Consider the following 22847-nt stretch of genomic DNA (forward strand, 5'->3'; position numbering starts at 1 on the left):
TTTTCCAGCTTATTAATACATTAAAATAAAAAAGTTTTCCTTAATTTTAGTACCTCACTACTTTAAATGAACTTCAAATTCTACAGTATATGGAAAAGTTACAAAATGAAATGAGAAGGAAATGTTAAGTTACTGGAAAATCAATGGGATAAACGCATTGCTATGGATTAGACACCTGTGAAATTATTCACAAGGAAAAATCCAACATGCCAAAATGGAAGAACTACAGGCACAAACAGGAACAGAAGAGACTACCCAGATCTTTTAAAGCTATGCATTTTTTAGAGTAATGCAAGCTCACCAAGAAGCTGTGGGATCTCCTTGTTCCTGTGAGCCAAATGACTAGGTTTTCTGCAAAGAATTAAAAACTGCCACTAAGTTAAATACTGGGATGATTCTGAACCAGACTCCTTCTCTGGCACAAAGTTATAGCAGCCTAAGAACACCCAACCCAAAGTCCCCCAACTCTGTAACAGCAACTTGGGATCCCAAATATAACCTGGTTATGAGATACTATCTACAGCTATATCCCTTATACCAGCCAAAGCAAAAAAATCTTTACTATTTGCAAATTTCTGCTTGCCTACTTGTATATGATTAGGCATTTCAAGCTGCTAACAAGTGAAGGAAGCAATATCAAGAAACAGTACTAGATAACTAGAAATTTAGATGGATTTAATAAATCTGGCTTTTTGGAGGGAGACAGACAACTGCCTTCCTTGATTATGTTTATGGAAAGGAGACGCTTGTTTTTCCAGACAATAAAAGGAAGTCAGCCCTAACTTCAAACTAGGGCTTTCTCTGGTCTCTTCTGCAGAGATGAAAGTTAAACAATACAATTGTGTTAGGCCAGCTAAATATTACAACAATAAATGTGAAGCTTGGGAGATCTAGAGTAATATCAAAAGGTTGTTATCTTTCCTTTTTCATATTTGATACATTTGCATATGCCAAGATTCCTAAAGTGGTTTAAGACAGTTTATCTGGTTTATTTACATAGCCTTGAGAGTTTTTACTTTTCTATAATGATCTGCCATTGAGGCTTTTTTCACTCAAGTATTTCTCCCTTCTTTGCCAGATGCACACTAAAAAAACCAACCAAAAAAACCCCCACATTCTTTGGTGAAACTGCACTTTGAGATATTTAAACTTTGAGAAAGAAAAAAAATGCAGAATTCCACAACACCCAAAGGCATCCTTTTCAGTATACATGGCTGCTCACACTTTTTTTTCAATAGAATAACATAGCCAAGGCAAAAACCATCAAAGCTATTCATATCCTTTGCAAACCTTTCTTTCAGAAAAAAAGGGAGAATGGCAAAAACAAAAAATAGGCATAGGACATACAGCAGGTGGACAAGCATGACCATTATCTTTATAGTTTATAAAATTAGCCTGTTTCTTTGAGGACAATTTCTTAGCTCTGATTAACCACAGACAGAAGTCTTTTTTCTTTTGCTTAGCGTTTTTACATCTTTTTGACCATACCAGTTGAGTTAAAAAAGAACGTCATTTACATATCAAATGGTGGTATAGGCAGGGACCATTTAACACCAGAATTGTACGGTCATTTTTACAGTTTTCTTTCACTTGGTTCCAATTTTGTACCCAATAGAAAGCATCATTTGGAAAAAGTAACCCTCATCTTCAGAGAAGACTATCATCAGAAACATTAAAAGCAAATTCTTAAAATTGTGTCCATGCTCAAAAAATAGCAAAAAGGAATGTTCCTGAAATGAGACAGTACAGAGATGGATCATTAGCTACACTCTCAATCGTGTGCTCACTCTAAAATCTTCATTTACTGAGCATACATTTACACATATATTAACTATACGTATTATAGTGTGCGTATGTACATATTCTATGCAACAAAGTATGTAAAAGGTAAAGGTGTCTCATTCACAGGCCCACTGAGACCCAATGGGGCAGTGAAAGCAGGGCATACAGTCAGTAAAAATGGAATAATTATCTTCTCTCTCACACATGTTAAACTTCTTATGTATTTGCATAAACTGAGATTCTCAAAATGGCCTAAGAAAGTTTATTTGGCCCCTTTATATATCCCTGGGAGTTTTTTACTTTTCTATTTTCTATCAGAATGATATATACTGCTTCTTATACACATAGTAATATATGTATTCTATATATTGCATATGAATATTATCTAGGGTATATATTAGAATTACATATTAAATGATATTGTATATTGAGAGAGAGAGAAAGAGAGACTGCTCAACACTATCTACTTTTTGCCAATATAGTTCATCTTAATTCATTGCTGTAGCCAACTGTGACAGTGCTGTCATACCAAAAAACAGGATAAAAAACACAAGAGCTTTCAGACTCTTAATGAACGAAAAGATATTTTATTAGACATACTTTTGAATCTTTACAGTTTCTATCGCTTCTTGTGCCAAAGAAAAACCACAACTGAGATGTTACTGAAGTCTGCTCAGATTAATTTCAGGAGCACATTTTCAGCAAATGAATATCTTGTTCCACACGTGCATTATTTGGATAGGAAAAGGGCACACATCTGTGAAAGTGACACATTATCCTTCTACGCTGCTACACATAGCAGTATAAGAACTAAAAAAAATGAAGGTAATTAATGTATTCATTAACAGCTTTTACTCGTTTAAGTTAGTAATCATTAGGAGCAATGGCAGGAGATCGCTGCAAAGAAGTGTAAATTCTAAATATGAACCTAAATAGCTAGTAACACTAATGCTTCCTGAGAGGTGATAGCTTTGTATTTTTGGTTCAGACCATGTTCACATGTCTACAACCCCACTAACTTCCATGGGAATGTTCATCTGTGTAAAGCTAACTGGAAATGCTTATGTCAGCAAAACTAAAATATACCTGTTGTCCTTTCCCCACCCCACAAAACAGAAAGAAGCCAAGGGTTGATTTGTTAATTCTCTTCATTCAGTTCAAAGATGGACTGTGTAGCACATTCTTTTACATCTGACTTGTGTTAGTTTTTATAACAAAAAATACTTTAAAATAGTAACAAAAAATTATGTGTAATGACAACAGATACAGCTTCAAAAAACAAAAAAACTGCACACAGCAAGTAAACAAAAACCTGTTTTACAAATGAATTACCATTCTAAGTGAGCTCCAAAGCACTTATTTTCACCATAAATACCCATGTAACTTGTACCACAGCAAACTAATATATTTGGTGCCTCTCAGGGTCACTTAAAAGCAAAAGTGCTGCTTTTAACTTTTTACATGTAAATTATACCCATTTTTTCCAAACTCATCTACCCTTGTCTGTTACTGTGTTATTAGTGCTCTCTAGCATATAACTTTCCATATTATTTTTGCTTTATTTTAACCCAGGATGCCATCTGCAATTCTCCTTTCAGACAACATTTAATTAATTCATCTTAAGAATAGTTATAATTCCAGTCTGTTAACTTATACTGTAATGTTTGCTGAATATATTTAAAACATCTCCCCATTAAGCCACAAATTGTCAGGATGCTTCCTCATACATATGCTATTTTTTTAAAAAAGAATTTTTACTAATCTCTACTAGAAATATTCTTACTTTTACTGCAGGAACCAGCTCTCGCTAACAATTAGTACACCCCTGGAAGCTTCCATTGTACTGAGCATGGAACTTGCTGGTACATCCATCTTTTTTATTAGACTACGGTGATCAGGACAGGAAGCAAATGTTTCCACACGTCTCAGAGGCATGAATGCACTGCCAGCACATTGGACTTGTCATATACAGCAAACTGAAATAATTAAGCATGTCATTTATACTCACTTGTTCCAGTACAAGTGTGTGTAGACACTAGGTCCCTTTTTTAATTTTTGATTTTTGCTAGATTAAATTGAGACAAAAACATCATGCTTAATTGCATCAAAATAAAAATGGGTACTACTCTGTTATTTCAGGTTCAATTTAGGGAGCCTCAGAACCCACTTTGTTATAAATATTATATTTAAAATAACCTTGTAATATGCTCTAAAAAAGGTACCAAATCTATTCTTGTAATTATTAAGGACCTAAGGCCATTGCTACTATAAATTCATGATCACCTTAAATGAGTTCTCCGGATGGTAACAGAAGATTCGATTTTCAGAGAAAGCCACAGTATCAGGTGAATCAGAGAGACTCCAAGTTGTTTTATTCTATTACCTGAGGCTAGTACAACCAGAAAAGAACCCATTATATATGGTTCTGAATGTTCCTCTGAATGTTTTAAGGGACACATCAGATTTTAGGAGCAGAATTAAGTGCACGAGTTAACATAAAGCAGTTGAGGCCAACCTTTTTTGGCAGGTGTGCCACAAGTTAAGCACTACACCCTTCCTGAGTACCACTTTGATCCTGTTCCCCTGCCCAAGCTGCTGCTCCATTTTCTATTCCCCATCCTATCTGCAGCTGTGCTGCCTGCCCCCTCCCCAACCTTCCATATTCTACACACGAGGACTCCTGTGGCATACATGCCATGGGCTGGCCAGCCCTGACCTAAAGCATGTCCCATCTCTCTACTGCCTCCCAGATGCATTTATGCTGGAAAGTTTGTCTTTGTAAGATGAAGGGCTAGTAGCCTAGTTTCTTATCAAATAAAAAGCATAATAAGGGGGGTATGTTTACAGAGACTGTGGCAGTTACCAGCTAACCTATTTTCACATTTATGATTTTATCCAGTTGTTGAATTTAGCTCATTCAACACTAGACCACTGCCACATTTACCCTACACCAGTGTTTCTCAACCTGTGAGTTACGACCCAAAAGTGGGCTGCGAGAATGTGTGAAAGAGTCGCAAACAAACTTTAAAAATGGATTCTCCTTTTAATGGAAAAAATGTGGGAAACTGTGGCATTTCCCTTGCAGGCTGGCAGAATACCACCCTGCAAGGGGCTGCTTGGAGCCCTTCATGCCTCACACCCACCCTCTGTGGGGCTGGGGCTGGGCAATGTTTACAAATGGGTCCTGGTACAAAAAAGGTTGAGAACCACTGCACTACATTACTCAAACATTGCTGTGATTGCAGAACTGTTCTTTCCCTTCTGGTACTTGTGATGACACCCATCACCATGACAACCAAGTGCTACACATGTGGAGAAATGAAACATCTTACCAACAAAGAAGCAAAATTCGAGATCCTGCTTGCCATCAGACACCTTTGAGGTAAATCAACTGCTCCAACTTTTAACTGAGCCTATTTTGCATAAAATGAACTTTTTCAGCAAGGAGAGCTTACATCACACTCCAGCTCTCCTATACAATACGAATTTTCATTTCTACCTAGGAGAAAGTTTTACACTCTTTGCATTCTTCTATGCCTGAAGAAGGGTGCTTGTGCCCAAAAGCTTGCAAATAAAGACTTTTTTTTTTTACACAAGTGTCTAGTTGGTCTAATATAAGGTATTGCCTCTACCACATTGACTGCTGACATATCAAGATGAACTCAGTAAGGTATCTTCCCTCTGATATGAAAAGGATACCCATTTTATTAACAGGGAGACAAAAAACTTGCTTGAGATGCAAGGAACTGATGATGGCCAAGATTCAAACTTGTGAATTTGCAACTCTGAACCTTCCAACGATTCTTCAAAACACACTGCCCAGACACTCTGGACAAGCATCAGATACAAAGGCCAGTTGGAGAAATGAGTACTGAGAAGAAGAAAGGGGGGGAGGGGGTCACATGACAACACCAGAGCAGATGGCTGCCTAAGCTAGCCCTCTATAGGAGAGACTGCACAATCCACAAGCTTGCTGATCCCTGACCCCCTTGACTTCCCTATTTGTAGAGTGCCAATCCCATGCAAGTCATTTGAAAAGCTACTTCTTCCCAGAAGAAACTCACTGGAAGACCTTCATTCAAAACTGCTCAAGGATCTGTAGAATCAAACATGGCTGCTTCAAGAGAATACAGAGCAGAGAAGGAAAAAGACATAACAGCCACACTGACCAGACAGGTCTTTGGTGAGTTACTTTCAGAAATCAGAGCTTTAAAATCCTTAACAGAGACACAGTTTGATAAAAACCAAAAGCAGAGATGAAAGAAATTGGGAACAGACTCACAGACCTGGAGACAGAGGTGGAGGGAAACTTGCACTTAGCAATATCTCTGCAAACTAAAATAAAAATGATTAAAAAAAACAGAAAAAAGAAAGAGGAGAAAAAACAAGAGAAAAGGAGCTTTGAAAGAAAAGACTACAGAAAATTGTGAAAGAAAACTTGAAAATAAGGACTCCTAGAAGGTGTGGAGAGATCCATAGAATACTCCATTTACCTGATCCACGACAAATTTGAATTTAAGCTGACCTTCCAATAATCAGATTCTATACATGGAAAAAAGGTTATAAATTTGTTATAATTTTCCATATTTAGAACTTAATTATCTGAGGGTTGTCCAAATCTCATCCTCTCCACCATTCCAGTGGGGCAATGAGTAGTAGACAGTAAATAGGGCAGTCAAATGCCTGAACCCCACCCTTGCCCCCCATCTCTCCTACCACTTCCCCTCCCAGAGACTGACAAACTTCGAAAAGCAACAACATAATACAGAAAGGCAAACTCTTAAGCCCAGGAGAAAGAATTTACCCAAGTACCAGGATAAGTAGACTTGGAGAAGACAAAACTAGAGGGGTATTCAAGAGGGTTCAAGTGGGACTGAGTAACAGTATGAGGAAAACAGAAGAGAAATGGAAGGGGGGATATTATGGGATGGAGGGGAGTGGGGGGGGGGAGAGCAGGAGATGGATAGTGCAACATGGGAAGAGACTGAGGAAAGGCCTAAAACAAGGCTCTACATAAATCCCTTCAGAAAACAGTATCCGACTCATCATGATATAGTATCATAACTTCCCTAGGATGGGAGTTTGGAACCTTCCAGGAAGAGAAAATTCACTACCCAGGTGTGGAGGGATTAACTATCTGAGGGTAAGGGTGAATCTCCACATTTTAAGAAAGGCGTAATGGGTACAAAAATAAGGATCATTTGGGGATCCAAATGAGAGGAAAATTGGACTGGGTAAATTACAAGGGGGGCAGGGGGAGAAAGAGCGAGCAGGGCTTTGGTAAATAAAGAAAATTTCAGAGCAAGAATGTATGAACAAATGAACAAACACTAAGAGTACTGCAGGTATATTAAGTAGATCAAACAATCTGGGAATACTTTATTTCTTACTTTCTTATATTATAAAGAGGTGAAGGCAGTTATATATAGTTAACAAAACTGCTTTTAGACACACATTTTATATTGACTTTATGTATGCAACTATAACATTCATTAATAGTCAGGCAGTCTGGCTAGAGACACAGGCTTATTGGCTGGTGATTAAAACCTATCTATCTAGTACAGATGGTAAGTACTATAAATTATTATATATTATTTCTTTTGTAAATACATTATAACTCCAAACTCATACAATTCCCATATATTACTTCAGTGTTGGAATTTTGTTTTCATTTACCTGAATAAAAACAGTTAAAAAGAAAACAAGAAAGAGAAATAGAAAACTTACTGGGAAAAGACTTGTTAGCGTACCTTAGTGTAAGCCGAAACGTTTAATGGTCTTCTTGATAACTATAGAAAATTTAAAAATCTATCTTTCATTAAGGAAAAAGTTAATTCTCTAGCACTTGTGATTGCAAAGGAGACCTTTGAAGCAAGTAACTGGTGCAGATACTTGAACTGCTCCAAATGCGCAGCTGCTGCTCTTTCTATATATGTTAAACTTTTCACTATTCTAAGCATGTCAGAAAGAAAAAAAAAATGACCATTATTGAGAGACTTTCCTATAATGGAAGGCAGTAGGAATAGCATGCAGAATTTGCATACAATAGAACTGGTGGTATGCCACGTGATAAGACCACAATGTAGTAGGCTCAGTTTCAACCCCTTAAGGGGTGGGTGGGGCGTTAAGCATTCCAAAGAAAAAAAGTGTCACAAAAAGCAATGAGGACATGTCTATACTGTCACAGTGCCATGTCCAGAGGAGCCACCAAGAAATGTACCCTATTTGCTCATTCCCCACTCAGCATGCGCCAAATCTCAGGAAACAGAATGTTGCCAGCTTACAGTGGCTTTCAGCTCATTGAGCATGCCAGTCTTGGGCTGTCTTGGGCATGCTTCAAGTGCTCTAAAGCAGCTATGCTGCCTCATTTCTGAGAGTGGGTTGGGTATGCATCTGGCCAGCAGTCCTGGGAATGTGCACATGCTCTGGATTACTGTCTAATTTATTCTCTCCCCATTGTATTACCATTAATGCACCATTAGTACCTTTGAAACATTCGGAACTAGCATACAGAGGCTCTGAATTTTAGCCCAGACTCATTCTAATTTCCACAGGTTTCCTCTTCCGACTTTGAAGAACCTGAAAAATAGGCCTATTTTGATTTTGAATTAAATTTACAACCAAAGCTACAGGGATAGGCCCACTCCAACTGGTTGGACTCAAGTCTGAAGTGTGATGTCAGAATAATACATTATTCTACTTTCTTACCTCATCTTTAAACTGAACAATAGAAATAACAGACAGACACAAACATAGCTTTGACAGCCAGGCACCTAAACATAAGGAGAATTATCTCATATCAAGCACCTCAATATAATGGTCAGATTTTCAGAGGTACTGAGCAGTGGCAGCCATCACATGTCTTTGTCGTATGTAGGGGCATGTCTGTATGTGTGCATAGTTCACATTAGCATATTTTAATGCTCATTAAAACCTGTGCTATTTAGTTAATACACATAAAAATAGGCTAATGCGCATTAAGCGTAATTTAAAAACCTTGCTCTTTAGTTAACGAGCATTAAGACAGGCTAATGTGCATTTTCCTGCTACTCAAAATGGAGGTACTAGATTTAATGTGCATTAACTAATGCGCATTAATGCATGTGCAAACACCCCTTACATGTTTAATTTGAAGCACCACCATTTGAACACTAGACTATGACTTTCAAAAATATTCAAACAATGTCATCTCGTGTCAACTGTAATCCTGTTTTCAGAAACAAAATGCAAATGCAGACAATGTGGTTAAACAACTTAGGTGTCAGACACATGCAAGTTGCGATTAATTCTTCTGCTCGACTAAGGACTGGCCAGTCTAGTACATCTATTTGTACTAGACCATCTCTTCCTCAAATAGCTCTCACTGACCAACTCATGTTTCATCCACCTATTACATCTCATCTGTCAGACTGTTAATCATTTAGGGCAGGGACCATGTTAGTCTAACAAGGGTGGCCTCCAGGTGCTACAACCACATAAGTCACAAAGGGACTTTTCATTTATAAACTGACACAAAGCCCAGATTTCCCAGGAAAAGGTTGCTCAGTAACTACCAGACAGTGCCTTTAAATCAAGCCCCTGGAAAGATACATGTTCAAAATTGAACAAAATACATTTAATTAGTGTTCCCCACCCCAGTGGACCATTCAGAAAACAATTAGTCAGGGCTTTATAACTTTTGTAAAATACATCTGGATACGACAACCAAGTTAACCGAATTTTAGATTAACCAGTTAATAATCTGGTTCCTGTTAACTAAACGAAAGGAATGTATTTGGGGTATCTGGAAAAAACAAAAACAACAACAACTCCAAACAAAAAACCACAGCTTACAGGTCTATACCCTGTTAGTTAACACAGACAGCCCTGACATAGAGCAGCATAACTGGTGCCTGTGGGTCGCATGCAGCCTGCAAGAGGTTAAACTGCAGCCCCCAAAGCTCCCATCCAGCTACCACTCCTTCATTGTTCAGGATCCAGGAGCAGCTGGAAGCTCCAGTGTTTACTTCCTTGCAGCTTCTCTTACCTACCCTTGCCCCAGGGTGCAGAGTGATACAGCTTTCGGTACAAGGGGAAGCCTGCAGCCTAGGGTGCCCACATAGTGCAGTGCAGCAGTGAAACAACTAGGAAGCTAGTGGTGAGCAAGAGCACATGGTGCAGTAGGAAGAAGCAACAAGGAATTAACTGGTGCAATGGGGAGGGGGATGCAGCCCTGGGGCTCATGGTCCCAGATGGTGCATCCCTGGGCCATTTAGAGGTTGGATAGCCACATTTTACATAGTTGCCAACTTTAAACAGACATGGTCACCAGTTAACTGAGAAATATGCATAATATCATGCATCTATAGAAGTCACTTCTCCCTTTAATTTTTGCCCCTTAAACTAGAAAATGGTTTGTGGTGGATGTGTAACACAAGACTAAGATTTGACCTCCAAACTTGAAATTTAATTTTTATAAGTGATGATACAAGTGGATTTTTATTTTCCTTCTTCAACATTAAGTTCCTAGTTTTTCCTTAGGCACTGTTAAGTTCTTAGATTTTTCGTTTTTTTTCCTAGGACAAAGTTTTGCAGTTTTTAAGTGTGATCAGAAACATGCTGTATTATGTGGAACATCCAAAAGCAACCCACTTGTATCATCACTGGCAGTCAGAAGTGCTAGAAAAACACACAGCAGACATGAAGGAAAACAAAAACAGAATAAAAAAAAGTTTCCCCAAAGGCCTAGTTTGGGAATGCATCCACACCAGCTCATTTTAGACGCCAGCTGCGTTATCTTCCTTCTCCAAAATTAAATCAAAAGAAGTACCACTTTTGCATTACATAGGGAAAAAATGGTTCAAATTGTCCATTCAATGTGTAGAAAAGGACAATTTTTTTTGCCATTTTCCAGTTGGTCTAATAAAAGGTATAATTTTGGAACCAAGAGTTCTAGTTTTTTTGTATATCTTCTTAACTTGGGGAAGCACAAGGGGAAAATATATTCTTGGAAGTGCTGCAGATGCAACCCTTTCCAGTCAATTTTAGAAGTCAGACTGCAAGGTATATAGTTGTAAGTTTAATCAAAACCCAGAGTTTACAAGTTCCTTGAAATTCCTCTTCTACAACACATTAGATAACAAAGAAAAGAGCTTTTTAGCTGTTCTTTGGAATACTTGCCATCTTAACAGTTCAAGTTTCTCTCTTCCTTGATCATTTACATAGTGTAATAGAACGGAAACACAATAGAGTGATTGTTCAGAAAAAGAGCTGAAAACAAACAAATAAAGCCTGTTCAAATGAAAAGTGGAATAGGAATGTTATGTAGAAAACAAAGTGAAATGAGAGAGTCAGACAGACTACAGAAAGAGGGAAAAAGAAACAGGTTCAATTCCTTTGGTAAAAAAGAAAAGCATTGTAAGTAATTTCTGTAGCACAGGAAGTCTTAAAACCAGTAAGGGACAGAGTTGGCGGAGGGGGGGGGAGAGGAGAGGGGGTGAAGATAATAAAAAAACCCAGACTTTGAATCTCAGCATTTATGATAATACTTTGTATTTATTATGAGTGCTTTACAGCTCATTTAATCTCAACAACCTGCCAAGTAGTTTTATGGGCAGAAAAACAAATGCAAAGAAGTCAAGTTTTCTAAAAGTGGGCGATTAAGCTTAGTCATTGAAGTTAACAACAGGAGATGTCAAGTATTTGGCATTTTTGAAAAATTAGGTCACATAAGCATGGATTTTAGCAGCTGACCTTAATAATCCCTTTTGAAAATCTTGGTTTAATTGACCCGACTAATCCTGACCATAGATTTTGCAGTCTCCCTAAGCTAAGGTTATGATTTAATCATCAATCCTGTACCTTTTATTTCAGAATCTTAATTTACCAAAAGGGTAGTCAGTGGTTTTTAGGATTAACTGACACGCTGGTTAGTTAAACCCCTTAAAAACACTATTACCTCATGATACAATCCCAAAAGCAATCAGTCATCCAAGATGAACAGAAGAAACAGTTCTCAAACAAGACTGCATACTGTACTTTATTTTATCGCCAAACAACAAAAACAAAATAATTAATAAAAACTGTTTTGAAGCAGATAGTTGTATAACATTCACTTATTCTGAGCTGTAACTTATACATTCTAGAGCGCATACAATAACAATGCCGTATATTCTTAACTGGGTTTCACTAAACACCTAATTAAAGAACCCATATAGAGTCAGGTAGTCAAAAACTCATTTACATCACTAAAGCCAATACCAAATGAAGTGAGCAGAAGAAAGTTATGATATTCTAAAAAATTGTTTGTTTGGTTTTTGTTGTTTTGTTTTTGCCTTTATCATGAGCTGGCTAAGCCCAAAGACAAGGCAGCTACACTGACCAGGTAAAATGTTATCACAGAATAGAAAAGAAAGAAAATTCTGAAAATAAGGTCAAGTAATCCTTAGCTACACTTTCATGTACCTGAAGGATGAATGCTCCCCATGTACTGGTAAGGTGAGGGGAGGAGCTGGAGACTGGATGTACATAGACTGGCCAGAAGACTGAGAGCCCTTTCTGATCAGCTTTCCAGTGTTGGGATCATAAAGCCGAACTTCAGGACCAGGCTGAGACTTTGGATGGATAGGCGTTGGGTGAAACAAAGCTGTCTGGAACGCACTGTGTGCATCAGGAAACACAGCAGGACTGTTCTCTCTGTTGGATAAAATTTCAAAACAATTTAAATGTAGCATTTGTAACTGGAGTTAGTTAATATTTCTCTTCCAGAGAAAGAACACACCAGACTCCTTTAAACGTGAAGCAGTGGAGCTGTAATACAGTTTGTTACATGCCAAATTGAATCTGCTTGCTTTTTTGCTTAAGCAAGTTGTTATTTAAGAAAGATCAAGGATCTACACTTTCAAATGCACATATGAAAGCTGCACTGAATTTATCATAATATGTACATAAACAGACAATTACTATAAAATACCAAAATGTCACTCTCAAAATCTCTCTTAAAAAGTTTACAAAGTTACTGAAACAGTTCTGTTAAATATAATATACCATTTAAGCCAGGAGCGTCAAAGACAGCCCGTGGGCTGGATCTGGCTCATGGGGCCCTATGATTAGAGCCTGGTTTAAATCATGATTTCACATTTCTCGTAAAAAATCAAAAAATTAAGTGATTTTCATGAAAAAACAATTTGCAACAAAATGCCACAATATGGCCACTTGCTGAGGAGTTCCCCAGCAAGTGGCCATGTCATGGCATTTTGTTGCAACAGGATGGCTGCTGCTGGCTGGGGAAAGCATTCCTCAGCCAGCAGAAAAGTTTAGCAGCCCAGGGGAAGGGGGGGGGGGGAAGGGTCACAAAAGGGACAGCAGGAGGAAGGAGCTTGGGGATGGGCTGTTTGTTCCTTCAAGTGGGAAAACTGGGGCACCAGAGGTTGGGGGCTGCCTTGGCAGACAGCCTTGCCACCAGGTAGGGGAGAGGCTGTTTGCTTCTCTAGGCAGGAAAACTGGGGTACTGGGGATTGATAACACATGTGCCGAGAAGCAAACAGCCCCTCCTCTACCCAGTGCCAGGGCTCCCACCAACCTCCTGCATCCCAGTTTTCCCACCTGGAGGAGCAAACAGCCCCTCCCCTCCCCATCCCCAAGCTCTCTCCTCTTCTTCCTCAGCAATGATCAGAGGAGCAAGGCCTCTGCTGCTGCAGGTAAACCTGGCCCCAAACCTGCCTCCTCAGCCAACTGGTGGGAGGGAGGGTGCGCCATGATCTGGGCATGAAAGGTGGCCCCTGCCATGACTTGGCCATATTAGCAAGCATTGCCTGCAATTTAAACCAGACCCTGCCAATGAGCTGGCCTGTGGATCTCAGATCAACCCTATGCAAGGCATACAGCACGCACTGACCCAACTCCAAGGGCACTGCATGAGCACAGGGAGCCAGTCTGGGGTATGAGCTTCATGCAGTGCCTATGCCTAGGACTAGCTTCCCGGATTAAGGACAATAAGAAGTCCTTCTTCAAATACATAGGGGGTAAAAAGAGGGTCCCGGGTAATGTGGGGCCCCTGCAGGACACGATGGGCAACTTAGTCATCACGCCAGATGACAAAGCTAACATATTTAACGATTTCTTTGCCTCTGTCTTCCTAAGTAGGGACCAGTTCAGCCACCTCCCTGCTGGGCCCCCCTCGGGCCCCGAGAGAGACACGCCTGGGCCAAGGGTTAGCGAGGAGTTAGTTAGGGTACTTCTGGAGAGGCTGGACGTGTTCAAGTCCGCTGGTCCGGACGATCTTCACCCTAGGGTTCTACAGGAACTGGCTGAGGTCATTGCGGGACCCCTGGCACGGCTCTATGAGCACTCGTGGTGCTCTGGCGAGGTGCCGGAGGACTGGAAGAGGGCCAATGTGGTCCCTATCTTCAAAAAGGGAAAAAAAGAGGACCCGGGAAATTACAGGCCAGTTAGTCTGACCTCAATCCTGGGTAAGCTCTTTGAAAAAATTATCCTGGCACACATCCAGGAGGGCCTTGCGGGGGAATGCATGCTCAGGGGCAACCAACATGGGTTTATCAGTGGCAGGTCTTGTCAGACCAACCTGGTGGCCTTTTACGATCAGGTCACCAAATCATTAGACGCAGGGGTTGCTGTGGATGTAGTCTTTTTGGACTTCCGGAAGGCTTTCGACACTGTCTCTCACCCTGTCCTCATCAAAAAACTGGGAGACTGTGGTGTCGATGCCCACACGGTCAAATGGGTCGCCAACTGGTTGGAGGGCCGCACCCAGAGGGTGGTAGTGGATGGGTTCTTCTCGACCTGGAAGGATGTGGGCAGTGGGGTTCCGCAGGGCTCGGTCCTCGGGCCTGCACTGTTCAACATCTTCATCAGTGACTTGGATGAGGGGGTAGAAAGCACCCTGTTCAAGTTTGCTGATGATACTAAGATGTGGGGGGATGTGGGTGCACTAGAAGGGTGCAATAGGCTACAAGCTGACCTTGACAGGTTGCAACGGTGGGCGGATGAGAATAGGATGGGGTTTAACACTGATAAGTGCAAGGTGTTGCACATGGGGAGGAAGAACCGGCACCACACTTACAGGTTGGGGAACTCCCCTCTTGCCAGCACGGAGACGGAAAAGGATCTTGGAGTCGTCATTGACTCCACGATGAACATGGGCCGGCAGTGTGGGGAGGCAGTCAAGAAGGCCAATCGTACCCTGTCATGCATCCACAGATGCATCTCGAGCAGGTCCAGGGAGGTGATCCTCCCCCTCTATGCGGCACTGGTCAGGCCGCAGCTGGAGTACTGCGTCCAGTTCTGGGCGCCACACTTCAAGAGGGACGTGGACAATATGGAAAGAGTTCAGAGGAGGGCCACTCGTATGATCAGGGGTCAGCAGGGCAGGCCTTATGAGGATAGGCTACGGGACCTGAACCTGTTTAGCCTCCACAAGAGAAGGCTAAGGGGGGACCTTGTGGCCTGCTACAAACTGGTCAGGGGGGGATCAGCAGGTATTGGGGGAGTCCCTGTTCCCCCGTGCGCTGCCAGGAGTGACCAGGAATAACGGTCACAAACTGGCGGAGGGTAAGTTTAGATTAGATATTAGGAGGCGCTACTTCACAGTCAGGGTGGCTAGGGCCTGGAACCAGCTTCCAGGGGAAGTGGTGCAGGCTCCTAGCCTGGGGATTTTTAAAAGGAAGTTAGATGAGCACCTTGCCGGGGTCATCTGACCCCGGTGCTCTTTCCTGCTAAGGCAGGGGGTCGGACTAGATGATCTACCTAGGTCCCTTCCGACTCTAGCTACTATGAAACTATGAAACTATGATGCCAGACAGGTACCTCCTTTCAAATTATGATGCATCATGACAAACCTTATTTATGGTGCAAGTTTAATCCACATGCTTAATTACTCCACACTTTCAGTCCATAGGTTATACATTGCACAGACAGAGCTCAACCTCTATCACAGATTTTGATAACCCTTTAGTATCTTTCTTTAAAGACAATTCCTAGGTTTCTCTCTCTTCAAGTTGTTACCCACCCTGCCTCCATTCTCTGTGTCCCTTCCTCCATCAATTTGTTCTATTAACCTATTTCTTGTCCAACCAGTTTCTTCATATGATTCAAGAGTATTTGTTCCCTTTTTAGTTCTATTTCCTCCCACATTTTGCACCCTTACGTTCTGCTTCTGCCTCGAGTTTTTCTCCCTCATCTCCGTAACTTCTCATCGCTTGGATCCATTAACTAGGGCTTCTCCCAGCATGAAGTTTTGCATGTACATCTCTGCTCCTGGCCACTAATGATTTTCAAAAGCATACCATCAAACCTGCTAATGAGTTAGTGGCAGCCATGTGCAGTAGCCTCAAAGAATTACTTGGGCCAGAAGCTTTCTCCAGCTACAACAGACTGTAATGTTTCCTCTAACCTTCCAAGGGACAGCTCTGCATTCCTACAGCTGAAAGAAAGAGTTACTTTCATGAAAGCCCTAAACCTTGCGGACTATTTAAGGTTTCTTCTTGCTATCTTCTCTATAAAGTCAGAACAGATCAGTATAACCATAAGCAACACATATTTGGTCCTTTCAACCCCCACCCCCAAAACATGTTTACCTGTGTGCTTTGATGTAATCATCCTTCAAAGGAAAGAGTTGCTCTTCTACTTTGTCCCAACGCTCCAAACAGCTCCACAGCCAATCAGGGTTAACAACATGGAGATCTTTGCAGTCTTGAGCTTGCCGTACTTTTTCTGTGCCTATTATGAAGTCAAACAGAACAACATTACAGTGTTCTGAGTGGAACAGAAAACAGCAGTTTAGGTGCACTGTAACAGGCAATTGGCTATACTCACACAACTTACAGGCTATGTAACAATAAAAAGTCATATTATCCACACTGCACTAGGAATAGTATTTTGTAAGATCCCCAGCAGCATTTGTACTTCATAAGCATTCTGCTGAAATTCACTCAAAATGGGAAGTACAACCAATGACAACTGTGAAAACACACACACGATCAATATGGAGTAAATGAGAAAAAACAGGAACAAATATTTGAGTTACACATTCCCACAAACTTCCTTCTGTATCAAATTTATCAGTCTAAAGCAGGGGTGGCCAGAAGCAGCTGCTTCAGTACTTCTAAAAGCATAATAAGTTACTTAACATTCACAAATGCAGTTGAGACTGAGTATGACAGTCAAGGGCAAAGCCACCCCCTTTCATTTGCCAGAAGTTTGGCACTCATAAGGCAAAAAACAGAAGCATGGACTACTTAGCATAAAAAAATAAAATTACACAGAAAAGATCAGCAAAGAGTTAGCATGCACTCTAGGCTAATCTGTAAGCAATGGAAAGAAAACGTTTCTCAGAAGAAATGAGGTCCGAAAATGTATTTTATAATGCAGCATATAACTAAGCAAAACCTATCACCACAAAGCAAATCACCTAAAAGCAAAAGAGCAAGCAAAGATCTGACAGTTCTTTGGCGAGATCTCTAACAAAAACTATACCACTATCATGTGCAGAAATAATACAGCCTCAAAAATATACGACGAAAAAGCTAAGGTAAAACAGGAAGCACCCTTTAAACTCAAAGACAAATAAGTCTGCAACAACAGTGACTTGGAGAACGAGAGACTTTCTACTCCAATGTCCAATATGTGAAGGAGTAAAAGTATGGTATTTTTTTTTAGCACTGACCAAAAACATCAAAAGATGCAGATAAACTCCCTAATCCTGAGACTAGGGACAGAAATTACACAAACTGGTTTAAGTGATCAGAAACTGGTTTAAACTGGTAACAGAGTATAAGTTCAGTGCACATAAACCAGTTTCAAAATGGCAAAAACTGGTTTAAGATAAACCTGATTGAATGTAGTATCCAACTTAACTGATTTACGGAACTTCTGTCCCAGACCCCTTCTTGGTTTAAATTAAAACAAAATCCCCCAGCATGCTTTTCAGTCCTAGGCTAGGCTGGGTTGTCTGCTCCAGAGCAGACCAGGGCTGGCCCTGTCCCTCTCCTCCCTAGCTGGAGCTCCAGCTGCTTGAGGAGGTGGAGACTGCAGGCACAGCAGCATCTGCCTGGCTTCCCCCTGCTCCCCTTCTCCTTGCTGCTCAAGCAGGGTTCTCCCAGCATGTGTGTGCATGTTGTACAATTTCACTGAACGAACGCAGACAGAACAGTGTCTGCTTAATGCTTTTTGGAGCTAATCAACAGGCCAGCTGGTAATGTCCCGGTGTTCTTCCTTAAAAATGTTTTGCAAAAAGCTATTTAAGAAGAGCTGGAACTAATGAGGGGCTTTGTTTTCCTGATGGGCTGATAAGTTTTGTGTTCTGATAAGCTCCCTGTTGGCTTGCTGTCAGTGTTCAACTGGGTACAGAGAGGTGTGAGAAATGACCTGGTTTGCAATGAATGCAGTGCTGGTCAGTTTGCTACAGACAGTATGAAGAAGCAGGCACAGGGAAACTGAAAACCTTGGTATCATCAACAGATGCATGCAGTCCTTACAAGCAGTCCTTCTCCCCCACCTCCCAGCCCTCTGCCTCAGAGTACTTGCTGGGAGCTGGCAACACTCACCACCTCTCAAGCAGTGACCAGAAAGGAAAAAGCCTGGAGAGGGCTGCTTCCCCTTCCAGGTACACCCCAGCTGGGGACTGTGCAGTCAGGGTGGGGGTTTAAACTGCTCCCTAATCATAGTGTCCTGCTAGGGCCTGGCCAAGTCCTCCCCAGCTCAGCATTGAGGAAGGGAAGAGAAGGGAGGGCTGCTCTAGGACCGCCCCCCGCCCAGCTTACAGCCTGAGCCACTGCAGGCATGTGTCCCCATTTCCCGAATCAAAAGTGAATGTCTGTTTACTTGCAAATTGGTTCAAGCTCTTCAGGTTAGACTAACCTGCAAGGATTGAATCAATTCAGGCTCTGGCTTTTTGAATGTCTGTCCCTAGCCTTGGAGACACAGCAGAGAGCAAACTAAAGAAGAATCTGTCTGCAAGTCATATATGAATGCTAAATAATAAAATGAGGGACAGAATGACATCCACTCCTGACAGACTACTGAAAAATACTCCTGAAATTATTTTTACACTTTGTAAATACTTTCAAAAAGAAAAAAAAAATTTTAAATTCACATATCTGAACTGAAAGGGCACTTTGTGTTTGAAAGCTCATCTCATATCTCTCCCAACGATACAGCTGGCCAAGGATAAAAATCACCAAAAAAAGCCCTTGCCTCATTAAAAATAGCTATAGTCCTTTCATGCCACTAATGACCATTGACCAGTATTCATTTCTAATGCCAGCTGCACAGTGGTAAAAACATCAGATATATTTTTATAATGCTACTTTGTATCACTTGGAAACCAAAAATAAAAGCACACTCAAGATCATCAGATGATATTCAAACTTGGCTTAAAATTTACATTTCAGGAACCATTTTCCTGGGATGGAAAACCCAGTTCTTGAAGGTAACGAATACAACAGTGCACCAAGGAACTTGGGGATGCTAGTCATGGAGGCATTCAAGTAGCTCAAATGGAGAACACCACTCTCCCCATATCTACTCAGTTTGTTTTGTTCCTGTGGAGAAAAGGTGTGAAGTTTAAGAATCCTTGGGCCAGCTCTACATCTAGTAAATGGATGCAACCCAAAGAAACAGAAAAGTTAAGCTTTTGATCAACAGTAGAAAGCTTAGAAAGTGGAACAGTGAGGTAAAAAAAAAAAAAGAATAGTATTTTCCAATTTCTAGATCTAAACTTAAGAGGACAGCAATTAATTTGGTGGTTTTAACCTAGTTCTCAGGTGTTTTATCTGCATGACTAACCATCTAACAATCTGACTTCACTTTTCACTGCTGAAGGCAGTGGCAAGATCTGAAATTACAGGCTGTAACAGTTTGTCTGACATACAAAGCAAAGAGCTTGAAGGGGGAAGAAAAAAAAAATCTCACTATGAACTTTTCTGAATTTAGCTATAATGGTTTCCCTTCCTTAGCATTAAAACTCACATTAAAACTGTAATGAACCCTTTACCCAGTTCTCAACTGTTAGCTTGCAAAAATCTTATAGTTTGGAGCAAGATGACAATTAACATCACTAGTACATTGAAAGAGAACATCTAACCTTTGAAAAGTCAAACAGTAAAATCTTTTTCTCATGTATACTCCTACTCCTTCTACCTCCCCCCCAGCCTTAAAAAAAAAAAAAAAATTAAGATAAAAAAACCCAAACAAACCAGGAATACATCCTTGGAGACAAATTCTAGCCATATCCAAAGAATGTTTTTCACAGATTAGTGGCAGTAAAAGATACATTTCAATGTCTGGGGATTACAAGATGAAGAACTGTAACAATTTAGGTGTCTTCTCCCACAGAAAGCTCCCTGATACTAAAAAACTAAATTATGTTAGATTCTGATCTTAAATTAGCAGCAAGAATTTTTAGGTTTCTAGCTGCGTTTTATCAGGGCTTTCTAATGGTTTAGAAAGGCTTTGTTTTAATTTCTGGACATGCAGGAAGTAACACTTTATGGTTGAGACTCCACTAGAAAATTTTAATCAGAGATTTTCATAGATTTCATAGACATTAGGGCTGGAAGGGACCTCGGGAGATCATCGAGTCCAGCCCCCTGCCCAAAGGGCAGGAAGTCAGCTGGGGTCATAGGATCCCAGCAAGATAAGCAACCAATTTACTCTTGAAGGTGTTCAATGTCAGTGCTTGAACCACCTCCGCTGGCAGACTGTTCCAGACCTTGGGGGCTCAGACAGTAAAGAAATTCTTCCTTATGTCCAGCCTGAAACGGTCTTGCAGGAGTTTGTGACCGTTCGACCTCGTCATCCCTTGGGGTGCTCTGGTGATCCAACAGTGCTGATGCCAGCAAGTGGTTGTTGTGCAGGAGACTACAAAGTAATCCAGAAAAGACATGTGGATCACTTGACTGTTTCCTGTTTAGCAAGGAAAGTTATCAATGTCTACTGACAACTCACACTTACAAGGATGCTATAGCATGCAGAGTAAGCATGTTTTCAAGTCTATCTTTGGTCATAAGCTAGTAAATTTACAGCATCATGCAGACAACTGCTGTAGAATTTGTTGTATTTTTTGACAAGATGGATACTTTAGAAAGGCCAAAGGTTAGAGCAAAACCTTTAACTTCATTAAAATTATGCTGCTACACAGGCCATGTTTCAGGACTACAGGCCATATGGGAGAAGAATCAGGACTGGATTATCAGATACGGGTTTTAGGAAGAGAAGATGGAGGAATTAGTTTAATTTGAAAAAAAATTGCCAGATTCCAGATAGCGAGACAAAAGTAGAACAACTCCTAAAGTCCATGGTAGGAATCAGGGTGGCAAACCAAAGATAAGTCTGAAAATGAGAAGAACAAATTCAAACAACCTGGTTTTAAAAAAAACAAACCTTCCCTGCCCCTGAACAGGTAGCTAAGAGAAAGTTGGAGTATTTGAATGATACATTCACTTGCATGTGAAAAATAATAGCTATAGTCTTCTGGCTATATTAAATTTATCATACATACACTATGATAATTACAAAGGATGAAGTGATTTCTTGGATAAATTCGACCAGAGTAGGTATCTCTGCTGATGCAAATGGGACGTTAATGTAGGAATATAGACAAATTCCAAATATCTGAGAGGAATGAAGTCCAGTGCTCAGATTTCAAATGGCAAAGGGTGTGCCTTGATCTCATTTTCATTTTAACAGATTTGAAAGGTTGTTTTCCCAGGCATTTTTAAAATAAGGTTCCTAGAATGAACATTTGCCAGGCCCCTCAGTTTTATTGCCAGTTAGTGCTCAATCAATTCTCAAGGTCTCATGCAATTGGTTTGGTAAGCCATTGCCTATACAGGTAGGTCTAGTGCTCAAGGATGCAAAAGCTTTAACATTCAGTACAAACCAATACAGCAGTGTTTTACTGAATCTATGGAAGGCCTGAAACAAGGAGCTAAGCACCTCAATAGTGTTTAACCCTCAAAACTAAAAATAGCAACATGAACAGTGAGCTTGCTTATCCAAAATTGTTTCTCTACCCCCTGTTTCCTACTCAAGTACCAAGGCTTTCTGCTTCATCCTTGACAATGTTTACAAAGTTGAAAGGACACTGCATGTTTCAGCATATTTAAAACTAAAAATAACACAAGATAAACACTTTTTCAGCTGTAGCCATTTTGTGTCGTCTTCAAGGGATACTCAGGTCAGCCCATAAGACTACCTTACAAATATAGATCAGAAAGAAATATTTCCACAATTCCTCTCCTTTTCCTTTGGTATTTGCAGGATAAGAACTCAGTATTCCTCAGAAACCTCAGCTCTGCGGCACCTGGGAAAATGGGACTCAACTTACCTATACTGTTTTATCCAAGTATTACCTTTCAGAATTGAACTTTCTATGTTCAGAGCTAACCATCCATTGAAAATCTGCAAACCTGTGTCAAAAGATGTATTTTAAAATCTGACACCCCTTTAAAAGCTATTAAAGCTAAATGAGAAAGCAGCTTGGCAATTCTTTTTACCCTTTTCACCGACAGACAGTTTTGCCGCCTCCAATTAATTAATTAAGGATTATTGGAGCCAAACTCAAAAGAAACACAAGATTTTTGAAAGTGTAAGGGCAAAGGAAGTGCCAGGGTTCTAGGCCATATTGCTGTTTGATCTGAATTAATGTTTTTATATTTTACTTGACATCCCAATTTTGATATTTCATAGATTTCATAGACATCAGGGTTGGAAGGGACCTCGGGAGATCATCGAGTCCAGCCCCCTGCCCAAAGGGCAGGAAGTCAGCTGGGGTCATAGGATCCCAGCAAGATAATCATCCAATTTACTCTTGAAGGTGTTCAATGTCGGTGCTTGAACCACCTCCGCTGGCAGACTGTTCCAGACCTTGGGGGCTCGGACAGTAAAGAAATTCTTCCTTATGTCCAGCATGGAGCGGTCTTGCAGGAGTTTGTGACCGTTCGACCTAGTCATCCCTTGGGGCGCTCTGGTGAACAAACATTCCCCCAGATCCTGGTGGTCACCCCTGATAAACTTATAGGTGGCCATCAGATCACCCCTGAGCCTACGCTTTTCCAGGCTAAAGAGTC

General features: G+C 40.7%; 1 protein-coding gene across 2 annotated transcripts in view; it reads right to left on the bottom strand.

Moving 5' to 3' along the window:
* Positions 1–22847, bottom strand: part of CTDP1 (CTD phosphatase 1) — a 193362-nt gene that overhangs the window by 115912 nt on the left and 54603 nt on the right. For both annotated transcript variants that reach the window (XM_090039534.1, XM_090039533.1), the window contains exons 9-10: positions 16356–16497; positions 12226–12456 (exon numbers count right to left, since the gene is read on the bottom strand). In XM_090039534.1, the coding sequence (XP_089895660.1) occupies positions 12226–12456; positions 16356–16497 (373 nt within the window). The remainder of the gene's footprint in view (positions 1–12225; positions 12457–16355; positions 16498–22847) is intronic.

Source organism: Crocodylus siamensis, chromosome 3 (assembly GCF_052110815.1).
Source record: "Crocodylus siamensis isolate JL-2025a chromosome 3, ASM5211081v1, whole genome shotgun sequence".
NCBI classification, from domain to species: domain Eukaryota; kingdom Metazoa; phylum Chordata; order Crocodylia; family Crocodylidae; genus Crocodylus; species Crocodylus siamensis.